Genomic DNA, 25,412 nt, shown 5'->3' with positions numbered 1-25,412 from the left:
CCGTCAGCACTCATGCAGCCCCAAACCATGATACTCCCAACACCATGGTTGATAAAACACACTTGTCTTTGTACTCCTTTCCTGATTGCCACCACATGCGCTTGATACCATCTGAACCAATTAGGTTTATCTTGGTCTCATCAAATCAGTAAGCCATGTCTTTAGTCTACTTGTCTGTAGCAAACTGTTTGCAGGCTTTCTTATGCATCATCTTTAGTAGAGGCTTCGTTCTGGGACAACAGACATGCAGAACAATTTAATACAATGGATCATGTATGGTTTGAGCACGGACAGACTGACCCCCACTCCTTTAACCTCTACAGCAATGCTGGCAGGACTTATATGTCTTTTTTGAAACAACAATCTCTGGATATGACGCTGATCACATGCACTGGCTGTGCTCTGTAGGTCCCACTGCTGACCCCAGTTGCCTCGGGGTAATTCTACCATATCACACAATCAACAGAGCGAGAGATGATTCAACAATCCAACGAACATTTATTCCAAGCAAGTCAGAAGAAGGTCCATCAAATAATCCACCACACAGAGGATAAAGTAGTTCAGTAATGGTATAAATGTCCTGGGGATTAGTCACAATCCTCCAGAAGTCCTGTTCCAGGGAAATCGGTGTTTCTCAATGGCTCTCTAGCGTGCTGCCTGTAGTTGCAGCTTCTCCCTCAGAGGATGAATCTTCTTGCTTGTCTCTCCTTCCCAGCCTGACTGAATAATCCTCCAGGTAGAGTTTAGGTGGATTCCAGGCCCCCTCACCCTCACCTAGGGACAGAAGCACTGCAGGGGTTATTAACCTGCAGACAGGACAAATAGTACATAGAATGGACAATGCCCCACTCCTAAAATACGAACCTACACAAAATGATACACAAACCCCCATATCACAACTTCACACCACTAATGGTGCCGCAAATAAATCATGTCTCAATTGGATCTTGTCAACAAGCTGTACGCTATTTACAATGATCTACATCTGCAAATGGGACACATAATGGACTATGGTAAAACTCATCTCAGCTTTCAGGGAAGTTTTCTTTTCATTACTAAAATAAAAAAAATTGTCCATTAGTAGCAATATATTACTGTTATTTGAAGTACTGGTAAAAATAAAGTATTCCATGTTATATGGGTATTATGATAACCCTAAACTGTAGCACACCAAACGATTATAGAAGAGAAGTTTTTCATAAAATATGAGAATTGCTTCCTTTAGTAATGCTTTTAATGTGTTCTTGTTGCAACAAAATATATACAGATACAGTCCATCCGACGTTTCGGCCTATAAATCGTCCTTTATCAAGGAATCATTATCTAGGAGAGTACAATAGATAAGGGGATGTCCCCATGAAGGACAAGAGAGACTGTAATTTCCTCTAACGTGAGTAGAGTGGGCCTCACAAGTCAGGTGCACGCATCCCGGCTTTAGAGAGGTGCACTGTTCATGATCGGAAAACAGCTTCTGCATTTCCAATCATGCACAATGCGCCTTTCTGAAGCTAGGACGCATACACCTGGCTTGTGAGGCACACTGACACTGCCGAAATGAGCCTAGTGAATGCCCAAAATTTCCTGGAGCTACAGTGACACCGGCTCATGGAAATCCTGTCATGATGCACAAAGGGGCATGATAACATGGAGAGAGGGTTGACTAGTGTGCATACAAAAAACACAGGTAATAAAAGCTTTTTAACATATTTTTTTAGAAAATAATATTATACAGGCCTGTTTAGGCAGTGAATTTTGACGTGCAAATGTGAATGCTTGCTGGCTTGGATGGGATAAGGGACCTGACAGGTGCCCTCCCTTTAAACGTGGAAGCTTATTCCCCAGTAGGACATGCAAGAATGATTTCCTCTTAGCCACATCCCTGTTTCAGAGCCACAATCCATGAATGCGTCTCTTCCACACCCCTCCAGGAAAGCATTGGTAGTCCGAATCTTCAGGAGGTTTGAGGGGATTGGTCATATACCTGAGAGTTTTTTCAACTCTTCCAGGACTTCAGGAGGTCTTTCCTTTTTTTTCAGGAGCCTCCTGGACAAGAGGCTTAAACATCAGTGTATTTAAATAGTTGTTGGCTTACTAGAATATACATAAATGCTATGTCCTGAGGAGAAAGTATTCTGTGAAAGGGAAGCTTTAATCACATAATTTTGTGTTTCTGCAGTGCAATTAAATTCTACAATCATTGTACAAAGCTTTGGTGTGACTGTGGTCCAACATTTGTCATGCACTGAGATGCAGATGTTCAAAATCATTTACATTCTTGCTTACCAAAAAGCAGACATCTGTGCAAAGAAGCTAGTAGAATAATACAGATTTCCAAAACTCAAGAGCAAGAGGCCACTCCTCTGAGCTGTAATAAGCGACTTGCCACTTTAAAACATCCCACATGTCAACTGTAATTTGGTGCTAATTTCCTACTAAATGAATGTACAGAAACGGAACCTATTTTTTTGATTATTTATTCTTCATCTGGGTTAAACTAGTGATAAAAGGTTGAGAAATATGTTTGCAAAAGGAACACTTAAAACACATTGTGCCATCAGCAAGTATAATGTATGCACAGGCCAATAAATGGCAGATGTTTTCCTTTAAATGTGCTCTACACTGAAAACACATGGAGTAAAGAAAGTACTCAAAGGCATAAGCTGGAATGCTTTAAAAGCACGTCTATTGAGTAGTGCGGTTTATCAAGCCAACTAAAAGGTCCAAATAGCAAATGATGCTCCTCCAGGACTCAAAGTGCGATACCTCCTGTTGAGTGAACGGATGTACAACAGACATGTTGGCGTGTTGATGTTTTAAAGTCACATGGTTTTTTTGTTTTGGATTTGATCTGAAACTTGGCAATTCAGGGTTGGGTCGCTGGTTGCTTAATTCAGTAACAGTACTGTGATGAGACATGTAGACTTACAAAAATATAAAAGGCTTTTGAAGAGGATCTGTTACTAGCTCCAAAAATGTTGTAAAATACCATGTAAAAATCCCTATTTCTGCCACTTTTTTCAGTCTTGTGCTGCATCACTCTACTGCAGAGATATTCACATTTCATGCTTTTGGGACCTAGTATGTAAAATCTCTTTTTGTGGTTCAACTAGGCATTTCTTCAGAGTCTTCTCTGGGGTATGCACTTTCACCACTCCCTCCATGATGCTGGCAATCATAGCTATCCAGTCTACCAATTTCAGAGTCTCCTCTGGGGTTGTGAACTTCCCCCCTCTGCCCAGATGCTGCCAATCACAGCTCAGCAGCGTCGGAGACTGGTAAAATGCCTGATCAGCTGCCGAGCTCTGATTCACAGTGTCTGAAAATGAAGGGGGGAAAGATCATACCATCATAGAATACTTTAAAGGTACACCCAGTTGGTGACTCACAGTGTCTGGAAAGGAGGGGGGAAACATCATGCCCCCATAGAATACTTTAAAGGTACACCTAGTTGGTCTGTAAGCAGAAATTTCACATACTGTGTTCCAAGAGCAGCAAATGTGAATATCTTTGCAATAAGGCAGCGCAGTGCAAAGTGGGAAAAGTGGCAGAATTAAGGGAGCACAGGGATATTTGGCAGGTATTTAATCTATTTTTTTCGAGCAAGTGACAGGTCCTGTTTAAGTTTTCTAATCTATTTATGGTCTCTGGACATTACAAGCTGTCACGTTTGGGTACTGGACAGGGAGGAAGTGATCCCACTGGTCCAAGGTACCGTTCACTGACCAGGAGGAGCAGACCTGGGCGGCCACTGAGTCATCAGTACTAACACCGGAGGTAGAGGCAGGTATACACACTGGTAAATGTCCGCCAGGAGGCAGCCCAGGGGGATCCTGATACCTCATCAGCTGGCGCAACAGGACAGAAACCAGAAGTCGGAGCAGAGGAAACCAAAGCTGGTGAGGTCAGGAGCAAGCTGGTACTGGAGGTCACAAGCAGATGGTGGGAGTTTGCACGGTCTGAAGAACACATGATGTTGACAGGAGGGCACAAGGGCACTACTAGAGGGAATGGCAACAGACAAATATGGTATGCAGGTTAGAGCACAGGGACCTAACAACTAGCATGGGCAGACTAGCTACAGAGATACGTTGAACAGGCACCTCCCAATGGGGAGGATTCCTTAAATACCCAGTACCTGTAAAGGCCAGACGAAGGTGTTCTGGGCCAGTTGGCACTGGTCCTTTAAGAATAGAGAAGGGATATCGGCCGGGCCCTATTGCACCTGCGCAGACCACAGGAGTCTTACTACAGGCCAGGAAGCATGGCAGAAGAGGCGGCAGGAGCAGACAATCAGGGGAGGCTGCAGTATGTTGACGGAAGTGCAAAGGAGATCCACAGGCCACGGTGCATACATAAGGGATGAGGACTGGACAGGTGAGCGGGGAATGGTATTGGTGCATCCTGTCTGGGAGTGCCAATGGTGTGATAGTACCCTCTCCCTTACACCTCCCTTTCTTCAAACTGGACAGGAAGTTCTTAAGAAGGAGAGGGGTATCAATATTCTCCTGGGGTTCCCAGAACCTCTCCTCAGGACCAAAACCCTTCCAGTCAAGGAGAAAAAGTGTCCTACTTTTCACCCTCTTCATGGCTAGGATATCAATCAACTCGAAGATATTATCAGAGCAGATGGTTTGAGGTGTGGTACCAGGGTCACTGAAGAAGTCACTGAAGATGACAGGCTTGAGCATGGACACAAGGTAGGAGTTGGGAATATGAAGTTTGGCTGGAAGCTTTAATTTATAGCAGACTTTGTTGATCTGGTTGATGACCTCAAAAGGACGAATGTATTGGGGGCCCAACTTATAAGACGAAATCTTGAGGTGGATGAATTTAAAAGAGAGCCACACCTTGTCACCAGGAAGAAAGCAAGGAGGATCCAGTAGTCTCTTCTTCACATATCTCTTCATCCATCTGGATGCATGCTTAAGAGAGATTTTGGTGTCCTCACAAATCTTGGAGAAATCACTGGAGAGGACATCAGCAGCAGGGATACCAGAAGTGGCGGGTATCGGGAGTTGGACACAATGCTGTTGACCATAGACAATAAGAAACGGTGATCTGGCGGAGGACTCGCTGGTATGGTGATTGTATGAAAAATCAGCCCAAGGTAGCAGATTGGACCAGTCACTAGGATGTGTGTTAGTGAAGTGCCTCAAAAGCTAGTTCAGGATTTGATTGACCCGTGCAATTTGACCATTGGACTGAGGATGGTAAGCCGAAGAAAAGTCTAGGAATACCTTCAGAAGTTTGCAGATAGCTCTCCAGAAATGGGACATGAATTGAACTCCTCTTTCCTACACGATGTGCAGTGGGAAGCCATGAGGTGGAAAGATGTGCTGAATGTAGGACCTTGCTAGCTCTGGAGTGGAGGGTAGCCCAGGCAACGTAACAAAATGAACCATTTTAGAGAAGTGATCCACCACCACCAAAATAATGGAGCAGCCAGAAGACACAAGAAGGTCCGTGATGAAATCCATGGTTTGTACTGCCAGGAAGCAGAAGGCATGCACAGAGGAAGCAGATGACCGGATGGAAGCCCCTTAGGTGTTTTGTTGAGGGCACAGGATGAACAGGAAGTGATAAAGCCCCCAATATCCTTAAGGAGAGATGGTTACTAATAGTGTAAGGAGACAATAGGAGAGTCTTCTTCAGGCCAGCATGATCAGCCACCTTGGAAGAGTGACCCCATTGAAAAACTCTCCTTCTGTTGGCTTCAGCAACACAGGTCCTCCAGGAGGAATCCAGGACAGGAATAATCTTTCTGGGACTGATGACATGCTGGGCATCCTCCTGATCTGAGGGGAGGAAGGACCTGGACAGTGCGTCTGCCTTGATATTTTAATCTGCCAGCTGGAAATGAAAACGGAAGTCAAAACGGGCAAAGAATAATGGCCACCTTGCCTGCCGTGAATTGAGCCTTCGAGCCAAGTGCAGATATGCCTGATTCTTGAGAACAATATATAGATCACTACCAGATGGACTGCTCCCTCCAGAAGGTGTTGCCACTCCTCTAAGGCCATTTTAATGCCAACAGCTCATGATTTTCAATGGAATAGTTACATTCAGGAGGTAGGATTCCTGCATCAGGTGGCACTGGCCTTTTAAGAATAGAGAAGGGAACGTGACTACACCCTACTGTGAATGTGCAAACCACAAGAGCCAGACGACAGGCCAGGAAGCACGGAGGAGGTATCTGGAGTAGACCGTCGGCACTTCTGTAGAGGAGGCAGGTCAGGGGCTGCAGAGCAGGATAGGAATGATGGTGACCGGACAGGTGAATGTCGATGAAATGATAAAAGCCATAGTCAAATCCTGCACTACTGGGATGACTCTAGTAACTTGTCGCATGACTTTTGTCATGTGTAGTACTGTCATTGAGGCTTTGTGTGAAATTAAATGACTACATCATTCCTTAGACAAAGGAACATATTGCTACCACTATTTAATTCACTTATATGGTTTGGTCTAAAATGACAAGTCTTTAGTAACTCTATATGACTGCAGACTTGTGAATCCTCACATCGCTTGTACTCTGCGCTGTGAGGATACTCCAATGTCAGAACGGGAATGGTGGTCACATGACCGCAAATAGGTGAAATGCATAATCCCCACCAGAATCCACCTAGATGGGCATGGCCTCACTAAATACACTTGCATTGCACGAGGACACTCATCTAGCCGGCTTCTGGTCGGGAATATTCATATCACATAATTGAGGCCATGAGCTGGCGTTCCCAGTTCTGAAAGTGAGTATCCTCACATTGCGCATGGTCTGAGGAAGGTTTAATCACCAAAATGCGTAGTTGTACTATGCGGTTGTTTATTATAGTATCAATTTTTATTGTTTCATGGATGTTCTTACTACATGGAATAAAAGTTATTTTTTAATGAATATTGGAACTAGAGTTGAGCGCGGTTCGCGGTTCTCCAGTTCGGGGCTCGAGTGATTTTTGGGGCTGTTCGAGATCGAACTAGAACTCGAGCTTTTTGCAAAAGCTCGATAGTTCTAGATACGTTCGAGAACGGTTCTAGCAGCAAAAAGCAGGGCTTTTTACAGCTACAGTGAGCAGGAGCCATTGCTGGCAGCCTGCCACAAGCTGGTAACCAAGATAAACATCGGGTATCCAAGCAAAGCGCTTTGGTTAGTAACCCGATGTTTATCTTAGTTACGTGCAGGAAGCCCACACTTCCCCGCTCAGCTCGCTCCGCCCCCTCCTGCCCGTGGCATGTACACATATACACACACACACACACACACACAGACACACACACACACAAACCCCCCCCCGCCCGCTCGGCTTACCTGCGGTGATGAAGTCCCGCAATCCCGACCTCAGCGCTGTCACTGTCCTCCATGGCCGCCGCTTGTCACATCACCTCTCGCTTCCGACCCGAGACTGACTAGCGGTGACGTCACGGACCTCTCGCGATACTTGAGGGGAAGGCGCCGGTCATTGAACTCAGTGACAGGGGCTATCGGCAGTGCTGGAGATCAGCGCAGGTAATGTACCTCGCTGACAGCAGCACTTGTCACCCCCTGCAGTGACCTGGGCTGACCCATTGATGTTAGCTCAGGTCACTGCATTGCTCTCCCAGCCAATGGGGAACATCCTGCTCTTCATTGACTGGGACAGTGTGGATCGTCATGGCAACCCCTTGGATTACACCAGACCTGGATTTGTTTTTCAATCTAATAAATTGGTTAAAGAGGGAATGTTTTGGGGAGTGTTTTTTCAAATAAAAATGTGTTTGTCGTCTATTTTTTTTATTACTGACTGGGTTGGTGATGTCGGGTATCTGATAGACGCCTGACCTCACCAACCCCAGGGCTTGATGCCAGGTGACATTACACATCTGGTATTAACCCCATATATTACCCCGTTTGCCACCGCACCAGGGCGCGGGATGAGCTGGGGCGAAGCACCAGGATTGGCGCATCTAATGGATGCGCCACTTCTGGGGCGGCTGCGGCCTGCTATTTTTAGGCTGGGGAGATTCCAATAACCATGGACCTCCCTAGTCTGAGAATATCAGGCCCCAGCTGTCTGCTTTACCTTGGCTGGTGATCCAATTTTGGGGGACCCCTACGTGGTTTTTTTTTTAATTATTTATTTAATTTAAAATAACAGCGTGGGGTGCCATCAGTTTTGGATTACCAGCCAAGGTGAGGTTGCCAGCTGTGGTCTGCAGGCTGCAGCCGTCTGCTTTACCCTAGCTGGCTACAAAAATAGGGGGAACCCTACGTCATTTTTTTTTTTTCATTTTTTTGGCTAAATACAAAGCTAAGCACCCCTTAGTGCCACATGAAAGGTACCAAAGGGTGTTCCACTTTTTCTCCATTTTTTTCTCCACTTTTTCTCCATTTTTGTCTCCACTTATTCTCCACTTTTTCTCCTCTTATTCTCCACTTTTTCTCCACTTTTTCTCCTCTTATGCTCCACTTTTTCTCCACTTTTTCTCCTCTTAATCTCCACTTTTTCTCCTCTTATGCTCCACTTTTTGTCCACTTTTTCTCCACTTTTTTCTCCACTTTTTCTCCTCTTATGCTCCACTTTTTCTCCACTTTTTCTCCTCCTAATCTCCACTTTTTCTCCACTTTTTCTCCACTTTTTCTCCACTTTTTCTCCTCTTATGCTCCACTTTTTCTCCACTTTTTCTCCTCTTAATCTCCACTTTTCTCCTCTTATGCTCCACTTTTTCTCCACTTTTTCTCCACTTTTTCTCCACTTTTTCTCCACTTTTTTCTCCACTTTTTCTCCTCTTATGCTCCACTTTTTCTCCACTTTTTCTCCACTTTTTCTCCACTTTTTCTCCACTTTTTCTCCACTTTTTTCTCCACTTTTTCTCCTCTTATGCTCCACTTTTTCTCCACTTTTTCTCCACTTTTTCTCCTCTTATGCTCCACTTTTTCTCCACTTTTTCTCCACTTTTTCTCCACTTTTTCTCCACTTTTTTCTCCACTTTTTCTCCTCTTATGCTCCACTTTTTCTCCACTTTTTCTCCACTTTTTCTCCACTTTTTCTCCACTTTTTCTCCACTTTTTTCTCCACTTTTTCTCCTCTTATGCTCCACTTTTTCTCCACTTTTTCTCCACTTTTTCTCCACTTTTTCTCCTCTTATGCTCCACTTTTTCTCCACTTTTTTCTCCACTTTTTCTCCTCTTATGCTCCACTTTTTCTCCACTTTTTCTCCACTTTTTCTCCACTTTTTCTCCTCTTATGCTCCACTTTTTCTCCACTTTTTCTCCTCTTAATCTCCACTTTTTCTCCACTTTTTCTCCTCTTATGCTCCACTTTTTCTCCTCTTATGCTCCACTTTTTCTCCACTTTTTCTCCTCTTAATCTCCACTTTTTCTCCTCTTATGCTCCACTTTTTCTCCACTTTTTCTCCACTTTTTCTCCTCTTATGCTCCACTTTTTCTCCACTTTTTCTCCTCTTATGCTCCACTTTTTCTCCACTTTTTCTCCACTTTTTCTCCATTTTTTCTCCACTTATGCTCCACTTTTTCTCCACTTTTTCTCCACTTTTTTCTACACTTTTTTCTACACTTTTTCTCCACTTTTTCTCCTCTTATGCTCCACTTTTTCTCCACTTTTTCTCCACATTTTCTCCGTTCTTTTTCTATGGTCGGTCTACCCATTAGCTCTGCCATGCATACTGTAGCTCTACACCTACTGCACATGTTACTTTATGATTGACATCTCTTTCGTACCAGAGCTGTCTAAGCCTACTCTGACCCCATATTTGTCATTACTATATTGTCCTTGTACTGTATTATGACATTTGTATCATGTGTTTCATTTCTTGCTGTGTTGCAATTTTTTTGCTGCATCCCAATTGTACCTCTACATTGTTCGAGTTTATGTTATTGTTCTCTCACTCTTATGTGATACTGATTATTGTCATTTTTCATGATTACATGCAGATAAGTCCAATCTGACGAAGGCTCAGGCCGAAACGTCATTTGTAACTTGTTTTGGACAAAAACATATATGCTTATGAAAAAAAAAATTTCTTAATACGGACCAATAAAGAGTGATTTTGCATTACTATCCATTGTGACTTACTGACTTAGTCTGGGAGATATAGAGTGCCGAGGTTACTCACTAATTTTATCTATTATTACCTCTGAGCACCTATATACCAGTGAGCAGAGCTTCCTCTACAGTAGTTCTCCTGATTAGGCATGCCCTTACCTCATGAGCAGGGCATTGCAGCTTTGGTAGCAACCATTACGACATGGACTCTGCTGCTGTGGACCCGGGGAGAGTGAGTGCAGATTCATTGCACCCACACTCCTTACATGAAGGGTCCGCACTCCTAGAAAATGGGGGATACGTTCCCTGAGTGTCTCCCCCCCATATTCTAGACGGTCCAGAGTCGTCGTGGGACCCCTTTATTTTTTTTCTTACAATAAATTGGTGAAAGAGGAAATGTTTTGGGGACTGTTTTTTCAAATAAATTTCTTTTGTCGATTTTTTGTTTTTGTTAGTACTGACAGTTTATGATGTTGGGTATCTAATAGACGCCATGACATCACAAACTGCTGGGCTTGATCTCAGGTGACTTTACAGCTAGTATCAACCCGATTTATTACCCCGTTTGCCACTGCACCAGGGCACGGGATGAGCTGGGGTGAAGCGCCAGGATTGGCGCATCTAGTGGATGCGCCACGTCTGGGGTGCCTGCGGCCTGCTATTTTTAGGCTGTGAAGGCCCAATAACTATGGACCTTCCCACCCTGAGAATACCAGACCACAGCTGTCCGCTTTACCTTGGCTGGTGATCCAATTTGGGGGGGACCCTACTTTTATTGTGTAATTATTAATATTTATAAAATAATTATAAAAAAGAGCCTGAGGGGACCTCCACATTGGATCCCCAACCACGGTAAAGCTGCCAGCTGTGGTTTTCAGGCTACAGCCGTCTGCTTTACCCTAGCTGGCTATCAAAAATGGGGGGACCCAACGTAATTTTTTTTTTTAACTATTTTTTAAATAGAAAAAATTAATGGGCTTCCCTGTATTTTGATTGACAACCAAGGTAACGGCAGGCAGATGGGGGTGGCAACCCATAGCTGTCTGCTTTATCTGCGCTGAGAATCAAAAATACCGCGGAGCGCTACGTCATTTTTTTAAAGATTTATTTTTACAGCACTGTGATGTCCAGCAATCAAAATACAGGGAAGCCCATTTTATTTTTAGTTATTTAAATAAATAATTAAAAAAAATATATATGGGCTCCCGCTGCATTTTTAGTATTGCTAGCTAAGGGTAATCCAAGCAGCTACTGGCTGCTAACCCCCACTGCTTGGTGTTACCTTCACTGGCAATGGAAAATCCAGGGAAGCATTTTTTATTTTTTTTGCCAAAAAACTACAAAAAAAGGACGTGAGCTTCGCCATATTTTTGTATGCTAGCCAGGTATAGCAGGCAGGTGCTGGAAGAGTTGGATACAGCGCCAGAAGATGGCGCTTCTATGAAAATGCCATTTTCTGAGGTGGCTGCAGACTGCAATTCTCAGCAGTGGGGCCCAGAAAGCTCAGGCCACCCGGTGGTGCGGATTCCAATCCCCAGCTGCCTAGTTGTACCTGGCTGGACACAAAAATGGGGCAAAGCCTACGTCATTTGTTTTCTAATTATTTCATGAACTTCATGAAATAATAAAAAAAGGGCTTCCCTTTATTTTTGGTTCCCAGCCGGGTACAAATAGGCAACTGGGGGTTGGGGGCAGCCGTACCTGCCTGCTGTACCTGGCTAGCATACATAAATATGGCGAAGCCCACATAATTTTTTCAGGGGGCAAAAAACTTCTGCATACAGTCCTGGATGGAGTATGCTGAGCCTTGTAGTTCTGCAGCTGCTGTCTGTCTGTATGGAGAAGAGCAGACAGCAGCTGCAGAACTACAAGGCTCAGCATACTCCATCCAGGACTGTATGCAGAAGTTTTTTGCCTACCAAAAAAATGACGTGGGCTTCGCCATATTTTTGTATGCTAGCCAGGTACAGCTGGCAGCCACGGGCTGCCTCCAACCCCCAGTTGCCTATTTGTACCTGGCTGGGAACCAAAAATATAGGGAAGCCCGTTTTTTTTAATTATTTCACTTATTTCATGAAATAATTAAAAAACAAATGACGTGGGCTTCGCCCTATTTTTGTGTCCAGCCGGGTACAACTAGGCAGCTGGGGATTGGAATCCGCAGCACAGGTTAGCCCGAGGTTTGTGGGCGCCTCTGCTGCGGATTTCAGTCCGCAGCCGTCCCAGAAAATGGCGCTCTCATAGAAGCGCCATCATCTGGCGCTGTATCCAACTCTTCCAACAGCCCTGGAGCCGGGTGGCTTGTTGGGTAATCATGAGTTAATACTGGCTTTGTTTTACCAGCCAGTATTAAGCCAGAGATTCTTAATGTCAGGCACGTTTGATCCAGCCATTAAGAATCTCCAATAAAGGGTTAAAAAAAAGACACCACACAGAGAAAAAATACTTTAATAGAAATAAATACACAGACACATTAGAGACTCCATCTTTATTACCCCCTGTCAGCCCTCCATGATCCTGCTCTTCTGTCTTCTTTCTTTCTAGTGTAGTAGTAGTGACGATTGTAGTGAGGATGAGATTCACCAGCTCATCACTTGGGGCTGGGGAACCTCCATCCTCACTACAATGCTCACTACAATCGGGAAGCAGTGTGCAGCCTTCACTCCGTGAGTGATCAGTGCTGGCTGTCAGCAGTAACAGCGGTAACGCTGACAGACGCGTTACCATAGCAACGGTGCTCTCGGAGCCGCGGTTAGCGGTGACGTCACCGCTAACTGCGTTGCTATGGCAACGGTGATCTCCTTTAATGACCGGCTGTGTCAGCCGGTGCCTAACGGAACGGGGAGTCGACCGTGTGCTAGAGCATGTTGCCGGTACACGGCGATACACATATGTGCACCGTGTACCGCAGAGATGCACTCGCAGGTCCTACATGACGTGTCATAGTCATGTGACCAGTCTGTAGCCAATGAGATAATAGCCACGTGACTGGTCACATGGCTATTTTGACGTCACGATAGGTCCTGCATCTCTGCTGGCAGTGCAGGTCACCGGGAGGATTCAGCGATCATCGGATGGAATAGCGGCAGAAGACAGAGTGCAGAAGGGATCGCGAGGACCGGTAAGTGTTATGGCAATGTTTATTAACTGTTTGTGTACATTTATAATGCATTTTTATGTGTTTGTGATTGCCTCCCATTATAGCCTATACGTTCGAGTTCGGTTCGTCGAACGTTCGACGAACCGAACTCGAACGGGACCCCGTTCGGCGAACCGGCCTCGAGCCGAACCGGGACCAGTTCGCTCATCTCTAATTGGAACCTCTGAGTCTTTGTTGGACACCTTTCCTCTTCCTACATACATAAGCTATGTTTGGCCACCAGATATCTCTCCTGACTCTCCCATATACATGAAGGTTATAATCTGCTGACCATCCATGTTCCAATGTACATAGTAGTGAAACCACCTGACAGAGGCTTATCTCTCCTGAAAACAAAAGGACAGATGCTAAACTTTAAACTGTGCAATCCTTTTCTCTCCTGACATCATCTGTTGGGGGAGTGTCATGAGGTAGACACATAAGACGGTTAGTGTGACCAAACAAAATTGGAAGGTTTGGGACAATTTAGTCTGATGTGTATAATCTGCCTTTATGTTTTTTTCAGAGACGACTCATCTTTTCAGTGAACTGAGAGAAAGTGAACCCTATGTGAGTTACGGAAGGGTAAAATATAGGAATGTTGGTAAAAAAAAAGCTTTTTTCTCTAATAAGACATATTAGAAAGAGTATTAATTAGTCAGGGTGTACTAAAATCAATATAAAATATGTATTGTTTAACCTGTTCAGGACCAGGCCATTTTATCCCATTCCTGATGGGAGAAAATGGCACATTTTCGTCTTTTAATAGCTCTTAAAACATTTTCTCATTTGGATATTCAAATAATTTTTGCCTCTTTTTTCACAATACATGAGGCTTATTTTTTCTGTCATTTTTGTATTCCTTTCTTCTTTTGCTAATATTTCGAGAGAATGTAAAGAAAAATAGGAAATACATGTCTATTTTTCACTTCTTTTTTATTTTACGACCACAAAGAGGCTAAAAGAGGAAATACCGTATTTTTCGGACTATAAGATGCACTGGACCATAAGACGCACCCTGGTATTAGAGGAGGAAAATAGGAAAATAAAATTTTACGCAAAACAAAATGAACACTGTTATGGGGCGAGGATCTGCTGCTGACACTGTTATGGGGGTAATGTCCCCAAATTCTCTAATAAGTTACCCCATCCTGGTAATGATCCTCCTGCCTTGTATATAATCCCCATCCTTGTATATATATATATCCCTCATCCTGGTATAGCCCCCATCCTGCTAAATACCGCCATCCTGGTATAGCCCCCATCCTGCTACATAGCGCCATCCTGGTATATGCCCTCATCCTGCTATATACCCCATCCTGCTATATACTGCTATCCTGGTATATGCCCTCATCCTGCTATATACACCCATCCTGCTATATTCTGCCATCCTGGTATATACCCTCATCCTGCTATATACCGCCATCCTGGTATATACCCCCATCCTTCTACATTGCGCCATCCTGGTATATGCCCTCATCCTGCTATATAACCCATCCTGGTATATGCCCTCATCCTGCCATATACCCCCATCCTGCTATATACTGCCATCCTGGTATATGCCCTAATCCTGCTATATACCCCCATCCTGCTATATACTGCCATCCTGGTATATACCGCCTTCCTGCTTTATACTGCCATCCTGGTATATGCCCTCATCCTGCTATTTACCGCCATCTGTGTATATAGCCCCATCCTGCTACATTGCGCCATCCTGATATATGCCCTCATCCTGCTATATACCCCCATGGTATATGACCTGCATACTGTTGCACACAAAAAAAAGAAATGTTTATACTCACCTTTCCTCACTCCAGCAGCATCGCTCGTCTTCCTGTCTGTGCCAGCAGCAGCACCGCTGACCTGTGTGGAGCCGTCACCGTTCCCTGCAGCATTGCGATGTCCTCCTGTCTGCCGCCCACTGATGTGTGTAGAGAGCGCGCAGAGGGATTACATCATCGCTGTGTGCACCGCTAGTGTCGCGGGCGGAGGGCCCGCGCTCGCTACGCTCGGGTCCGCGGCTGCTGCTGCTGCTCGGTGGCTCGAGCGGTGGGCCGGACCCGGGGACTCGAGCAGCGCTCCTCGCCCACGAGTGAAAAGGGGGTGGTTTGTTTTGGGAGATAGTTCGTGACGCCACAAACGGGTCGTGGTGATGATGGGCACCACCGCTGCTGGTGACGGGGATCCTGGGAGCGATGGTAGGGAGCAGCTAGGATGTTGTCCCCTCCGTGGGTAGTGGTTGGTGATCCTGGGGCCCGGTGGTGTAACGGAGAGGCAGGATGGCTGGGGTGCAGTGTTGCAGGGGCAGCGCGGTGCGGTGCCGGATGGCACTGTGGTACTCACTCAGACACAGATGCACAGAGTCTCTGGTAAACCAAATGGCTGGATGGACGGGTCCCGCAGCTGGCTGCAGTGTTTGTGCTCTCCCCGGACAGGGTGATGGTGGCTGTCTTTCCCTGCACCTTGTTAGAATGTTCTGACTCCTGTGGTTGCCCACCGGTAGTCCGCTCCCCGGCGTATAGGTACCGAAGCAGCCCGTTTTGCCCGCAGGCGCTGGCCCTTGGATCTCTAGCTTATGGCGGTGGCTGTGTATCCTCACGGTGTGGACTGTTGCCTTCTGTCGGGTCTTGGTTGTTAGGAAACCCCTGGGGTTCCGGTCACTTTCGGATTTGACCGCTGTCGGCGGCTCCAAGCCTAGTCGGGGTCCGATGGCCCTGCCTTTGTGCTTAGCTTCACTCCGTTCCCCGGCTCGGTACCGGCAGGCCACCGCCCGACTCCGGTCCTACGGTTTCACAGAGATCCACTAACTCCTGCAGACGGCCACTACCGTCTGCCAACCTTGCTGACAGTGCCTGGGCTCCTACCCAGACACTCACAGGTTCTGTCCTCTCACTTTCACCTCCAAACTGAAACTGTAACTTTTCCCGCCTCCAGGCCTGTGAACTCCTTGGTGGGTGGGGCCAACCGCCTGGCTCTGCCCCACCTGGTGTGGACATCAGACCCTGGAGGAAGGCAACAAGGGTTTTTCTTTGACTGGTGTGAACTATCCAGGGGAGGGTGTGTGTGTGTTGTTATGTCTGTGACTACCTGGCTAGTCCAGGGCGTCACATTCCCACTTGGTGAAATGCAGACCGTCCGCGGGCTGCCCGTCCATCACCGGTTTTATTTTTCTGCAAAAGATAAATTAACATGGGAAACATTTAAACACAAGTATACTTTTCATTCTTCTCTTACGGGAGGCATGGTGCTTCAACGTTACAAACATTAATAAAAACATTTTTATTACTAACGGACGGGTTCATGTACTTCCACTCCACCACCCAAGCAACCTACACCTTGATGCTGCCCCTAAGAAATGGGCAGCACCCCTTTACCCCAGTCCTGGTCCAGGTCACCTGAGCGGGAACGGGCACGGTGTCTCGCACCCGGCTGTCACTTCAGGGGACCCCACGTCCAGGGGGACCCCTGACCCCCGGAGGATGGCCACCGGTCCTGGTGGTTCCCGGACCCCAGCCTACTCTGCTGCGGGTCCTTCCTCCAATCTGCCTCTCCGGAGGCGGCAACGGAATACAGCCCACAACTTATTTACAAGGCCACAAGTTCGTGGTTAGCCTGCAAGTCCTCGGCCTTGTTCATGAGTAGTTTCTCATGCGGGCTGTTTTGAAATAAACATACTGATGGTCCCAACAGGGACAACTCCTTCCTTCCATCCTTCCACGGACGGTAATCAGATAAGTCATCGGATTAATTAGCATTCATTCAACTAAAACAAAGTGCTGAGGGTCCCAACGGGGACAACTGTAGTGCAACGGAGGACCGCTGCCATTATTTGAGGTCACCATCCTCATATGCCTCATCCAACTCGACATCCGGACGGAACAGTGGGGGAGAGGACTGGGACCGCATCTGGACACCGCGGCCTTCCCTCTGCTTCACATCTAGGGCAAACCAGCCCCTCTCCCCGCAATGTCGGGTCTAGGTCACCAGGTCGCCTGGTTGTAGGTCGCGACCAGGATGACCCGTTGGTAAGTAGGAGTTCACATCACGGCGGGCCACAAATATCTCGGCCTCCAGGCCCGGTTCGTAGACGAAGCCGTATCCCCGCTGAGGATCAAACCGCCTCACCTGGCCCTCGTACACCAGGTCCCGCACCCGAAAGGTGGCGTTGCGGAGATTGTCTTTCTCTTTTATGACGCATGCCAGCACTTCGGCCCTCTGCTGCTCTCTGGCGGCAATTTCGCGGCCCAGCTGGCTCAGCTCTCTGTCCCAGTAAGGGGCGTCTGCATGCCCCTGCGCACAGGTCGGGCCCCGCTGGACCTCTCCCAAACCGGCCACTACCGGTTTCCTCTTTGGGGGGTCCTGCAGTGATGCGGCCTGGGATGATGCTTTGCAGCGGCGACCCGGCACAGCCTCAGCCGAGGCGTGAGATTTAGGGACAGCCGGCCTCACCTGCTGGGCCTTCCGGTTCACGGCTTCCACCTCTCCTGTAGCCGGACGGACTGCCGGAGCCGGGAGGGTCTCAGGTGTGGCCACTTCTGGGGCCGACGGCTTCTTTTCGCGGACGGGCACCTCCCGTGGGATCTTCCATGGCAGCGGGAGGGGTGCGGGCCGTTCACGAGTAACGCCTACAGGCTGGTCCTCCAGGTCGGACGGGCTGAACTCCGCTACCGGTGTCGGGGGCAGCGGGCCTAGTGGCGGGGCAGCAACAGCCGGTGCGGATGGCGGGGGAGGCAGCAGGGTGAACGGGCGCAGACCGGGCCCCTCAGCCGCAGCAACCGGTCCTTCAGGGACACAGGGGCGTGAGTCGCTTACCCGCTCCTCCAGCACTGTCTCGACCTCGCGTCTCCGCACGGCCGCTGCTACCTCCTCCATTTTGGCCCCCACCGCTCCATTAGGAATCGGACCTGGGCCTGCAGGCGGCAGCACATTTGCGCGGTCCGGGCCTCCACCCATGCCGCTTTTCCTGGCGTGGGCTCTGGGATCTCAGCATTGCCAGACGGGACAGACATGTTAGCGCTTGTGCTTCCAGGAACCGGATGTGTGCAGAGTCGTGGCGTCCCTGCTCTTATGACTTCGGTTACATCAGGTACACCTGCACCCGCCCCCCCTTGGTTCTTTCTAGCACCTCTCTCTTCAGGGGCGGGGCTTCACTTTCACGCCTTCCCTGCTCGGGGAAGACGCTCGAGCGGGAAATCTTTGCGCCAAAGATGGCAGAACTTCAAATTTTTCGGCCGGATGCCGCCAGCGGGGACTGCAAGGCGCACTTCTACCGGTAGGTAGATTGGTTCTATGCTGTTCGTGACGCCAAGCTGTCGTGGGCGGAGAGGCCGCGCTCGCTACGCTCAGGTCCGCGGCTGCTGCTGCTGCTCGGTGGCTCGAGCGGTGGGCCGGACCCGGGGGCTCGAGCAACGCTCCTCGCCCACGAGTGAAAAGGGGGTGGTTTGTTTTGGGAGATAGTTCGTGACGCCACCCACGGGTCGTGGTGATGATGAGCACCACCGCTGCTGGTGACGGGGATCCCGGGAGCGATGGTGGGGAGCAGCTAGGATGTTGTCCCCTCCGTGGGTAGGGGTTGGTGATCCTGGGGCCCGGTGGTGTAACGGGGAGGCAGGATGGCTGGGGTGCAGGGTTGCAGGGGCAGCGCGGCGCGGTGCCAGATGGCACTGTGGTACTCACTCAGACACAGATGCACAGAGTCTCTGGTAAACCAAATGGCTGGATGGACAGGTCCCACAGCCGGCTGCAGTGTTTGTGCTCTCCCCAGACAGGGTGATGGTGGCTGTCTTTCCCTGCACCTTGTTAGAATGTTCTGACTCCTGTGGTTGCCCACCGGTAGTCCGCTCCCCGGTGTATAGGTACCGAAGGAGCCCGTTTTGCCTGCAGGAGCTGGCCCTTGGATCTCTAGCCTACGGCGGTGGCTGTGTATCCTCACGGTGTGGACTGTTGCCTTCTGTCAGGTCTTGGTTGTTAGGAAACCCCTGGGGTTCCGGTCACTTTCGGATTTGACCGTTGTCGGCGGCTCCAAGCCTAGTCGGGGTCCGATGGCCCTGCCTTTGTGCATAGCTTCACTCCATTCCCCGGCTTGGTACCGGCGGGCCACCGTCCAACCCCGGTCCTACGGTTCCACAGAGATCCACTAACTCCTGCAGACGGCCACCACCATCTGCCAACCTTGCTGACAGTGCCTGGGCTCCTACCCAGACACTCACAGGTTCTGTCCTCTCACTTTCACCTCCAAACTGAAACTGTCAATTTTCCCGCCTCCAAGCCTGTGAACTCCTCGGTGGGTGGGGCCAACCGCCTGGCTCCGCACCACCGGGTGTGGACATCAGACCCTGGAGGGAGGCAACAAGGGTTTTTGTTTGACTGGTGTGAACTATCCAGGGGAGGGTGTGTGTGTGTTGTTATGTCTGTGACTACCTGGCTAGTCCAGGGCGTCACAATAGTCTCCACACACAGCAGCGGCCAGCAGACAGGAGGACATTGCGATGCTGCATTCAACGGTGACATGTGAGTATACTTATTCACTGCACCCCGCGCTGATGATGATGTGCGGGGGGCAGTGAATACAGCCACACATGATCACTCCAGGCTGTAGTTGCCAGGGGTGATCACGCGGGCCGGCTGTTAATTATGCGCACAACCCCCGCCCATCATCCCGCCCACCTGTCAGCTCCGGCTTAAGCGCTGAGAGATGATGGGCGGGAGGATGCATGCATATGAAATGAGCGGGCTCACGTGGTTACGGCAGGCGTTGCTACAGCCTGCTCGTGCCACCGATGACCCGCTCCACCGCAGCACCCTCATTCCCCGCAGCCATGCCATACATTCAGACTATAAGACGCACCCCCCACTTTCCTCCAACATTTGGGGGGAAAATGTACGTCTTCTAGTCTGAAAAATACGGTACATGTCTATTTTCACTTTTTTTTTTTTTTTTTTTAACGACCACAAAGGACTGCTAAAACATTTTAATCTCTTTATCCCAGAGCCAGATTTTTCATTTTTTGTCAGTTTATGAGGTAATAACTCTGCTTAAATGGATCCCAGTGATTCTGAGACTGTTTTTTTTTTTCGTGACATATTGTACTTTATCATAGTGGTAAATTTAGGGCAATATTTTTGTGTTTATTCATAAATATATTGGAAATTTCTGGAAAAAGTAGCAATTTTCAAACTTTTAAATTTTCATGCCCTTAATCCTTATACCAGAGAGTTATGTCACACAAAGTAGTTAATAAATAGCATTTACCACATATCTACTTTATATCAGCACCTTTTGAAAAAAAAAAAAAAAATATATATATATATATATATATATATATATATAAAAATAATATATATTGTGTGTATATATATATATATATATATATATATTTATATTTATTTAGGATGTTTGAAGGGACCACATCACATTTGTAGTACCATTGAAATACCTATGTGGCAGAATATACCCTGAAGTGATATCATTCTAAAAACTGCACCCCTCAAACTGCTCAAAACCACACCCAAGAAGTTTATTAAGCCTTCAGCTGCTTCACAGGAGCCTTACGCTTGTTTCACATCAGCGTTTTCCTGCCGCACTCGCAGATCCGGCACAAGGACAGTACAGTACATTAAAGTTCACTGGCAAGCTCCGGGCACATGCGGTCATGTGACCGGAGCATGTGACAGCATATGACCGGGGCTTGCCGCACTGTCTGTGAACTGTATTATACTGTACTGCCCTTATGCCGGATCCGGCAGTGCGGCAGAATACCGCTGATGTGTTTGTGCCCTTAGCAATGTGGAAGGAAAAAATGAAAAATTTACTTTTTCTCACAAAAATCTTACTTTTGCCCAAAATTTTGTATTTTCACAACGGCAACAGGAGAAAATGGAGCAAATATTTGTTGCACATTTTTTTCTGTGTTCCACATTTTTTTCTGAGCATACCAATATCCCATATATGGTAGAAAACTACTGTTTCAGCGCACAGCAGGGCTCGGTAAGGAAGGAACACCATTTGAGTTTTGGAACATAAAATTGCCTGGAATTGATAGTGAACGCCATGTCATGTTTGCAGAGCCCCTGATGTGCCTATACAGGGGAAACCCCCACAATTGACCTCATTTTAGAAACTAAGTCCCACAAGGAATTTATCTTCATTTGTGGTGAGCACTTTGAACTCCCAGGTGCTTCACAGAATTTTATAATGTTGAACTGTAAAAACAAAAAAAATCATTTTTCCCACAAAAAAAAATTTGTTTTAGCCCCAATTTTTGCATTTACACAAGGGTAACAGATAAAAATGGACCATACCATTTTTTGTTGAATTTCTCCTGAGTACACCAATATCCTATCTTATCCTATGTGTTGGAAAATGTCTGTTTGGGCGCACAACAAGGCTCAGAAAAGAAAGAGCATCATTTGACTTCTGGAACACAAAATAGGCTGAAATCGTTAGCTGATGCCATGTCGTGTTTTGAGAGCCCCTGATGTGCCTAAATAGTGGAAAACCCCCACATGTGATCCCAAAAAATAAAGCTGCCTTATCACTTTTATGACCCCTTGAATTTCATAAAATATAACAAATAAAAAGAATTTGTGAAATGCTGTTTCTTCTTGATTCTGCCTTCGAAAAACTTAGAATAGAAAGCGAACAAAAAATATTATATAGTACCAATAAAAACTCCAACTCATGCCGCAAAAAACAAGCCCTCACATGACTCCATCAGCAGAAAAATAAAAAAAATGATAGCCTTCAAAATTTGGTGATAAAAAACCTTTTATTTTGTAAGAAAAAAAAAATCATTTTTGGTGTGATAGTAGCCAAACCTAAAAAATATATCTAAATCTGGAATTGCTGTAATCGTACTGCTCTGAGAAATAAAGCCGCATTATCACCGCAAGGTAAAAAATACTAATGAAGTCAATTCTTTAACTGCTGTTGATTTGTTTATTCTGCCTCCCACAGAATGAAGTAAGGTGTGGCTCACATTTATCCTGTGCTGTACGCTGAGTGCTTATTTTGGGGTGGCTATATAAAACTCTTAAAAATAAGTGACCACATTTTGGAAACTAACAAAGAATTTATCTAGATGTGTGGTGAGCACCTTGAACCAAAAGATTAAAAATTGAGATTTTTCCAAAAATGGAAAATCTCACAAACCAGCGCTGAATGGAAAGATTAATTGATATTTTAATTCTAACAGCAAAATTAAATTAGTTTCTACAAGAGACAAAACACAAAGGACAAAATAATAAATGTACAAACACTAATGAACATAATAAAAATATATACTCTCGTGGAGCCCCGGCCGGTGGCAGTCACGATTATTAATAAATATTAATGAGGATGGTTGTCCGACTAAAGGAATTATCTTCCTCAGGAATAAACAGTAATTGCACAAATTACAAAAGGTTTTTCCGAGGGGTACCACGTCCGTGCCAGTCCGTATATATGGACAATGTTCCTTCTGGCGGACACTTGTACCAAGATGAATACTTTAATGCTGGTTAGATGAAAACTAGCAACCACGCTGCATTTTTTCACGGTCTCTGATTAAGGTTTAAATATGCCGCGCTCAGACCAAGGAGTTTAGCGGACAGAGGGATCAGTACACCGGGGGCTCGTTGCAGGTCCCCGGTGTATGTTACCTGACACCAGCGCTGACAGTGAGGGCTCCGTGGGATGTGGTCCTTGCGTGGGATGATTCTCTCTCCTGCCTGGAGAGGGAGGATTAATGCTGGGTCGCAGTTTGCAATAATCCTTAGATCCAAATTGTAAGATGCCGATTAAAAGTTACTATGGCAAGATTGCACTGTCCTGAGATGTGAACTCCTCCGTGCACCTGCTTGGGCGTTCACTTGCCAGTGAACCGGTAAATTCCGTAGTCGATGAAAACGTACTGATCCCTCTGTCCGCTAAACTCCTTGGTCGGAGCGCGGCATATTTAAACCTTAATCAGGGACCGTGAAAAAGTGCAGCGTGGTTGCTAGTTTTCATCTAACCAGCATTAAAGTATTCATCTTGGTACAAGTACCCGCCAGAAGGAACATTGCCCATATATACGGACTGGCACGGACGTGGTACCCCCTCGGAAAAACCTTTTGTAATTTGTGCAATTACTGTTTATTCCTGAGGAAGATAATTCCTTTAGTCGGACAACCATCCTCATTAATATTTATTAATAATCGTGACTGCCACCGGCCGGGGCTCCACGAGATTATATATTTGTATTATGTTCATTAGTGTTTGTACATTTATTATTTTGTCCTTTGTGTTTTGTCTCTTGTAGAAACTAATTTAATTTTGCTGTTAGTATTAAAATATCAATTAATCTTACCATTCAGCGCTGGTTTGTGAGATTTTCCATTTTTGGAAAAATCTCAATTTTTATTCTCTTGATTGTATCCAGGCAATTTTTGGGGTATTTTTGCCTACAAACCAGCTGCAGGATTTTAAGTAAGCTTTTGGGTCAAGCGCTTACCTTTGTCTTAGGACACTTTTGAACCAAAAGATGCTTCTCAGACTTTTAGAACATTGAGCCGTGAAAATGAAAAAGTATATTTTTATCACAAAACTATTGCCTTAAGTTCAAATATTCACCAGCGGCAAGCATTATATTGGACTGTGAAAATAAAAAATGACCCTTTTTTCCACTAAAATGTTGCTTTGACCTAAGTTTTAATTTTCACGAAGGATATTAGAGGAAATGGACCATACAATTTGTTACATAATTTCTCCTGAGTTCGCCAATACTCCATATGTGGTCGAAAACCACTTTTGAGACACAGTACAAAGCTCTGAAGGGAGTTCAGATTTAGCTGCAATAGATTGGGGGTGTGATGTCATATTGGCAGAGACCCTGATATGCCAGAAAAGAAGACCCCCTATAAATGACCCCATTTTAAAAAGTACGTTCCTCAACGTGGGTCAAAAAGACAAGAAACCTAGAATATTAGTAAACAGCAAAACTAAGGATGAAGCAACATTACACAGAATCTCAGAATCACACAGCAATGGGCCGGTCAACATGGAACGCAAGAACAAGGAATTGTAAGCAGAGTAAGCACTCAAAAAGCAAACGTGCATGTGGAATTCTAAAGGAAAAGTGAGGTTACTGAAGAAAAGAGTAATTGCAGAAGGCCACAAACATCTGCAAGTGCTCAACAGCTGCCAAAACTTTTACACTTTACTTCTTGCCATATTGTATTAAGGTCTCTTAAAGTGTATTTCGGGGTCAATGTGGATACCATTCATTATTATTTTGCTGCTGGTTGGATAAGGATTAGGATTACTCAAGACTACAACATTATAAGATTTGATTCCTACCTGATATGGTACGATGCTTCCATGCGCCGTCCCCCAACGTTTTGCTTCAATTCCTCCATTAAGGAAGTTTGCTGCTATATGAGTCAAGCAAGCAACCTGGAACACAATAAAAAAACAACACAACCTGTTGAATCATAGTGGAATCTACAAATGTAAAAATTACTGGATTGCCAGAGACAAATATCAGACCCAATACACAAACCAAGTTGCTCAATACAACATTAACCATAAAAGGTCTCCATTCCCCTTAGGGCAAACTTGCGAAAGCAGTGCAGTTTGACAAATACTAACAGTGTGTAATATACACACAATTAAGATTTGGTTCTGCTAGTTCATTGAAGTGGTTGTCCTGTGACAGTGTGATAACAAGTATATCATTTGCAAAATTCCTGTCACGTGTCAAATAGCTTTTTATATGTATATCTCTCAATAGAACATCTCAAGGAAACATTAAGAAAAGCAGAAATCAATCTAGTGAGCAGTGCACATAATAACAAGTATGGAAATAACATATTTGTCTTCATGTCATGAAGTTGAATTGAAGACTTGTAAGGAAAAACGGGTATCACGCCGCGCTTATCACCAAATCAAGCCTGAATAATTTCATACAAGTCTTTATTGTATTTGCTAAGTACAGGTCAACGCGTTTCAGGGGTCGCAGCCCCTTTCCTCAGAACAGTATAGCAGTGACAAGTACAGTATAGCAGTGACAAGCAGAGTCAAATCATTTATTACAAATTGTCAGAATTCGACAAACTGCACTACTGGTAGAACATTTTACCTAAGGTGGAAACCCCTTTAAAGGGAATTTTTGTACTTTTGTAAAGTTTACTGAGAGTTGGAATCCTTTTAGGAAACAATATTTCGCACTGGAATCAACTCAGTTACAGAAATGCCATTCCGACTGTCTCCACTAGAA

The 25,412-nt window shown here is 46.0% G+C and overlaps 1 protein-coding gene across 1 annotated transcript in view; it reads right to left on the bottom strand.

The window, feature by feature from the left end:
* Positions 1 to 25,412, bottom strand: part of SUGCT (succinyl-CoA:glutarate-CoA transferase) — a 1,764,969-nt gene that overhangs the window by 1,393,348 nt on the left and 346,209 nt on the right. Inside the window, exon 9 of the mRNA XM_075316596.1 lies at positions 24,494 to 24,589. Within this exon, the coding sequence (XP_075172711.1) occupies positions 24,494 to 24,589 (96 nt within the window). The remainder of the gene's footprint in view (positions 1 to 24,493; positions 24,590 to 25,412) is intronic.

Source organism: Anomaloglossus baeobatrachus, chromosome 6, assembly GCF_048569485.1.
Source record: "Anomaloglossus baeobatrachus isolate aAnoBae1 chromosome 6, aAnoBae1.hap1, whole genome shotgun sequence".
NCBI classification, from domain to species: Eukaryota; Metazoa; Chordata; class Amphibia; order Anura; family Aromobatidae; genus Anomaloglossus; species Anomaloglossus baeobatrachus.
This window is presented reverse-complemented; position numbering and strand designations above follow the sequence as displayed.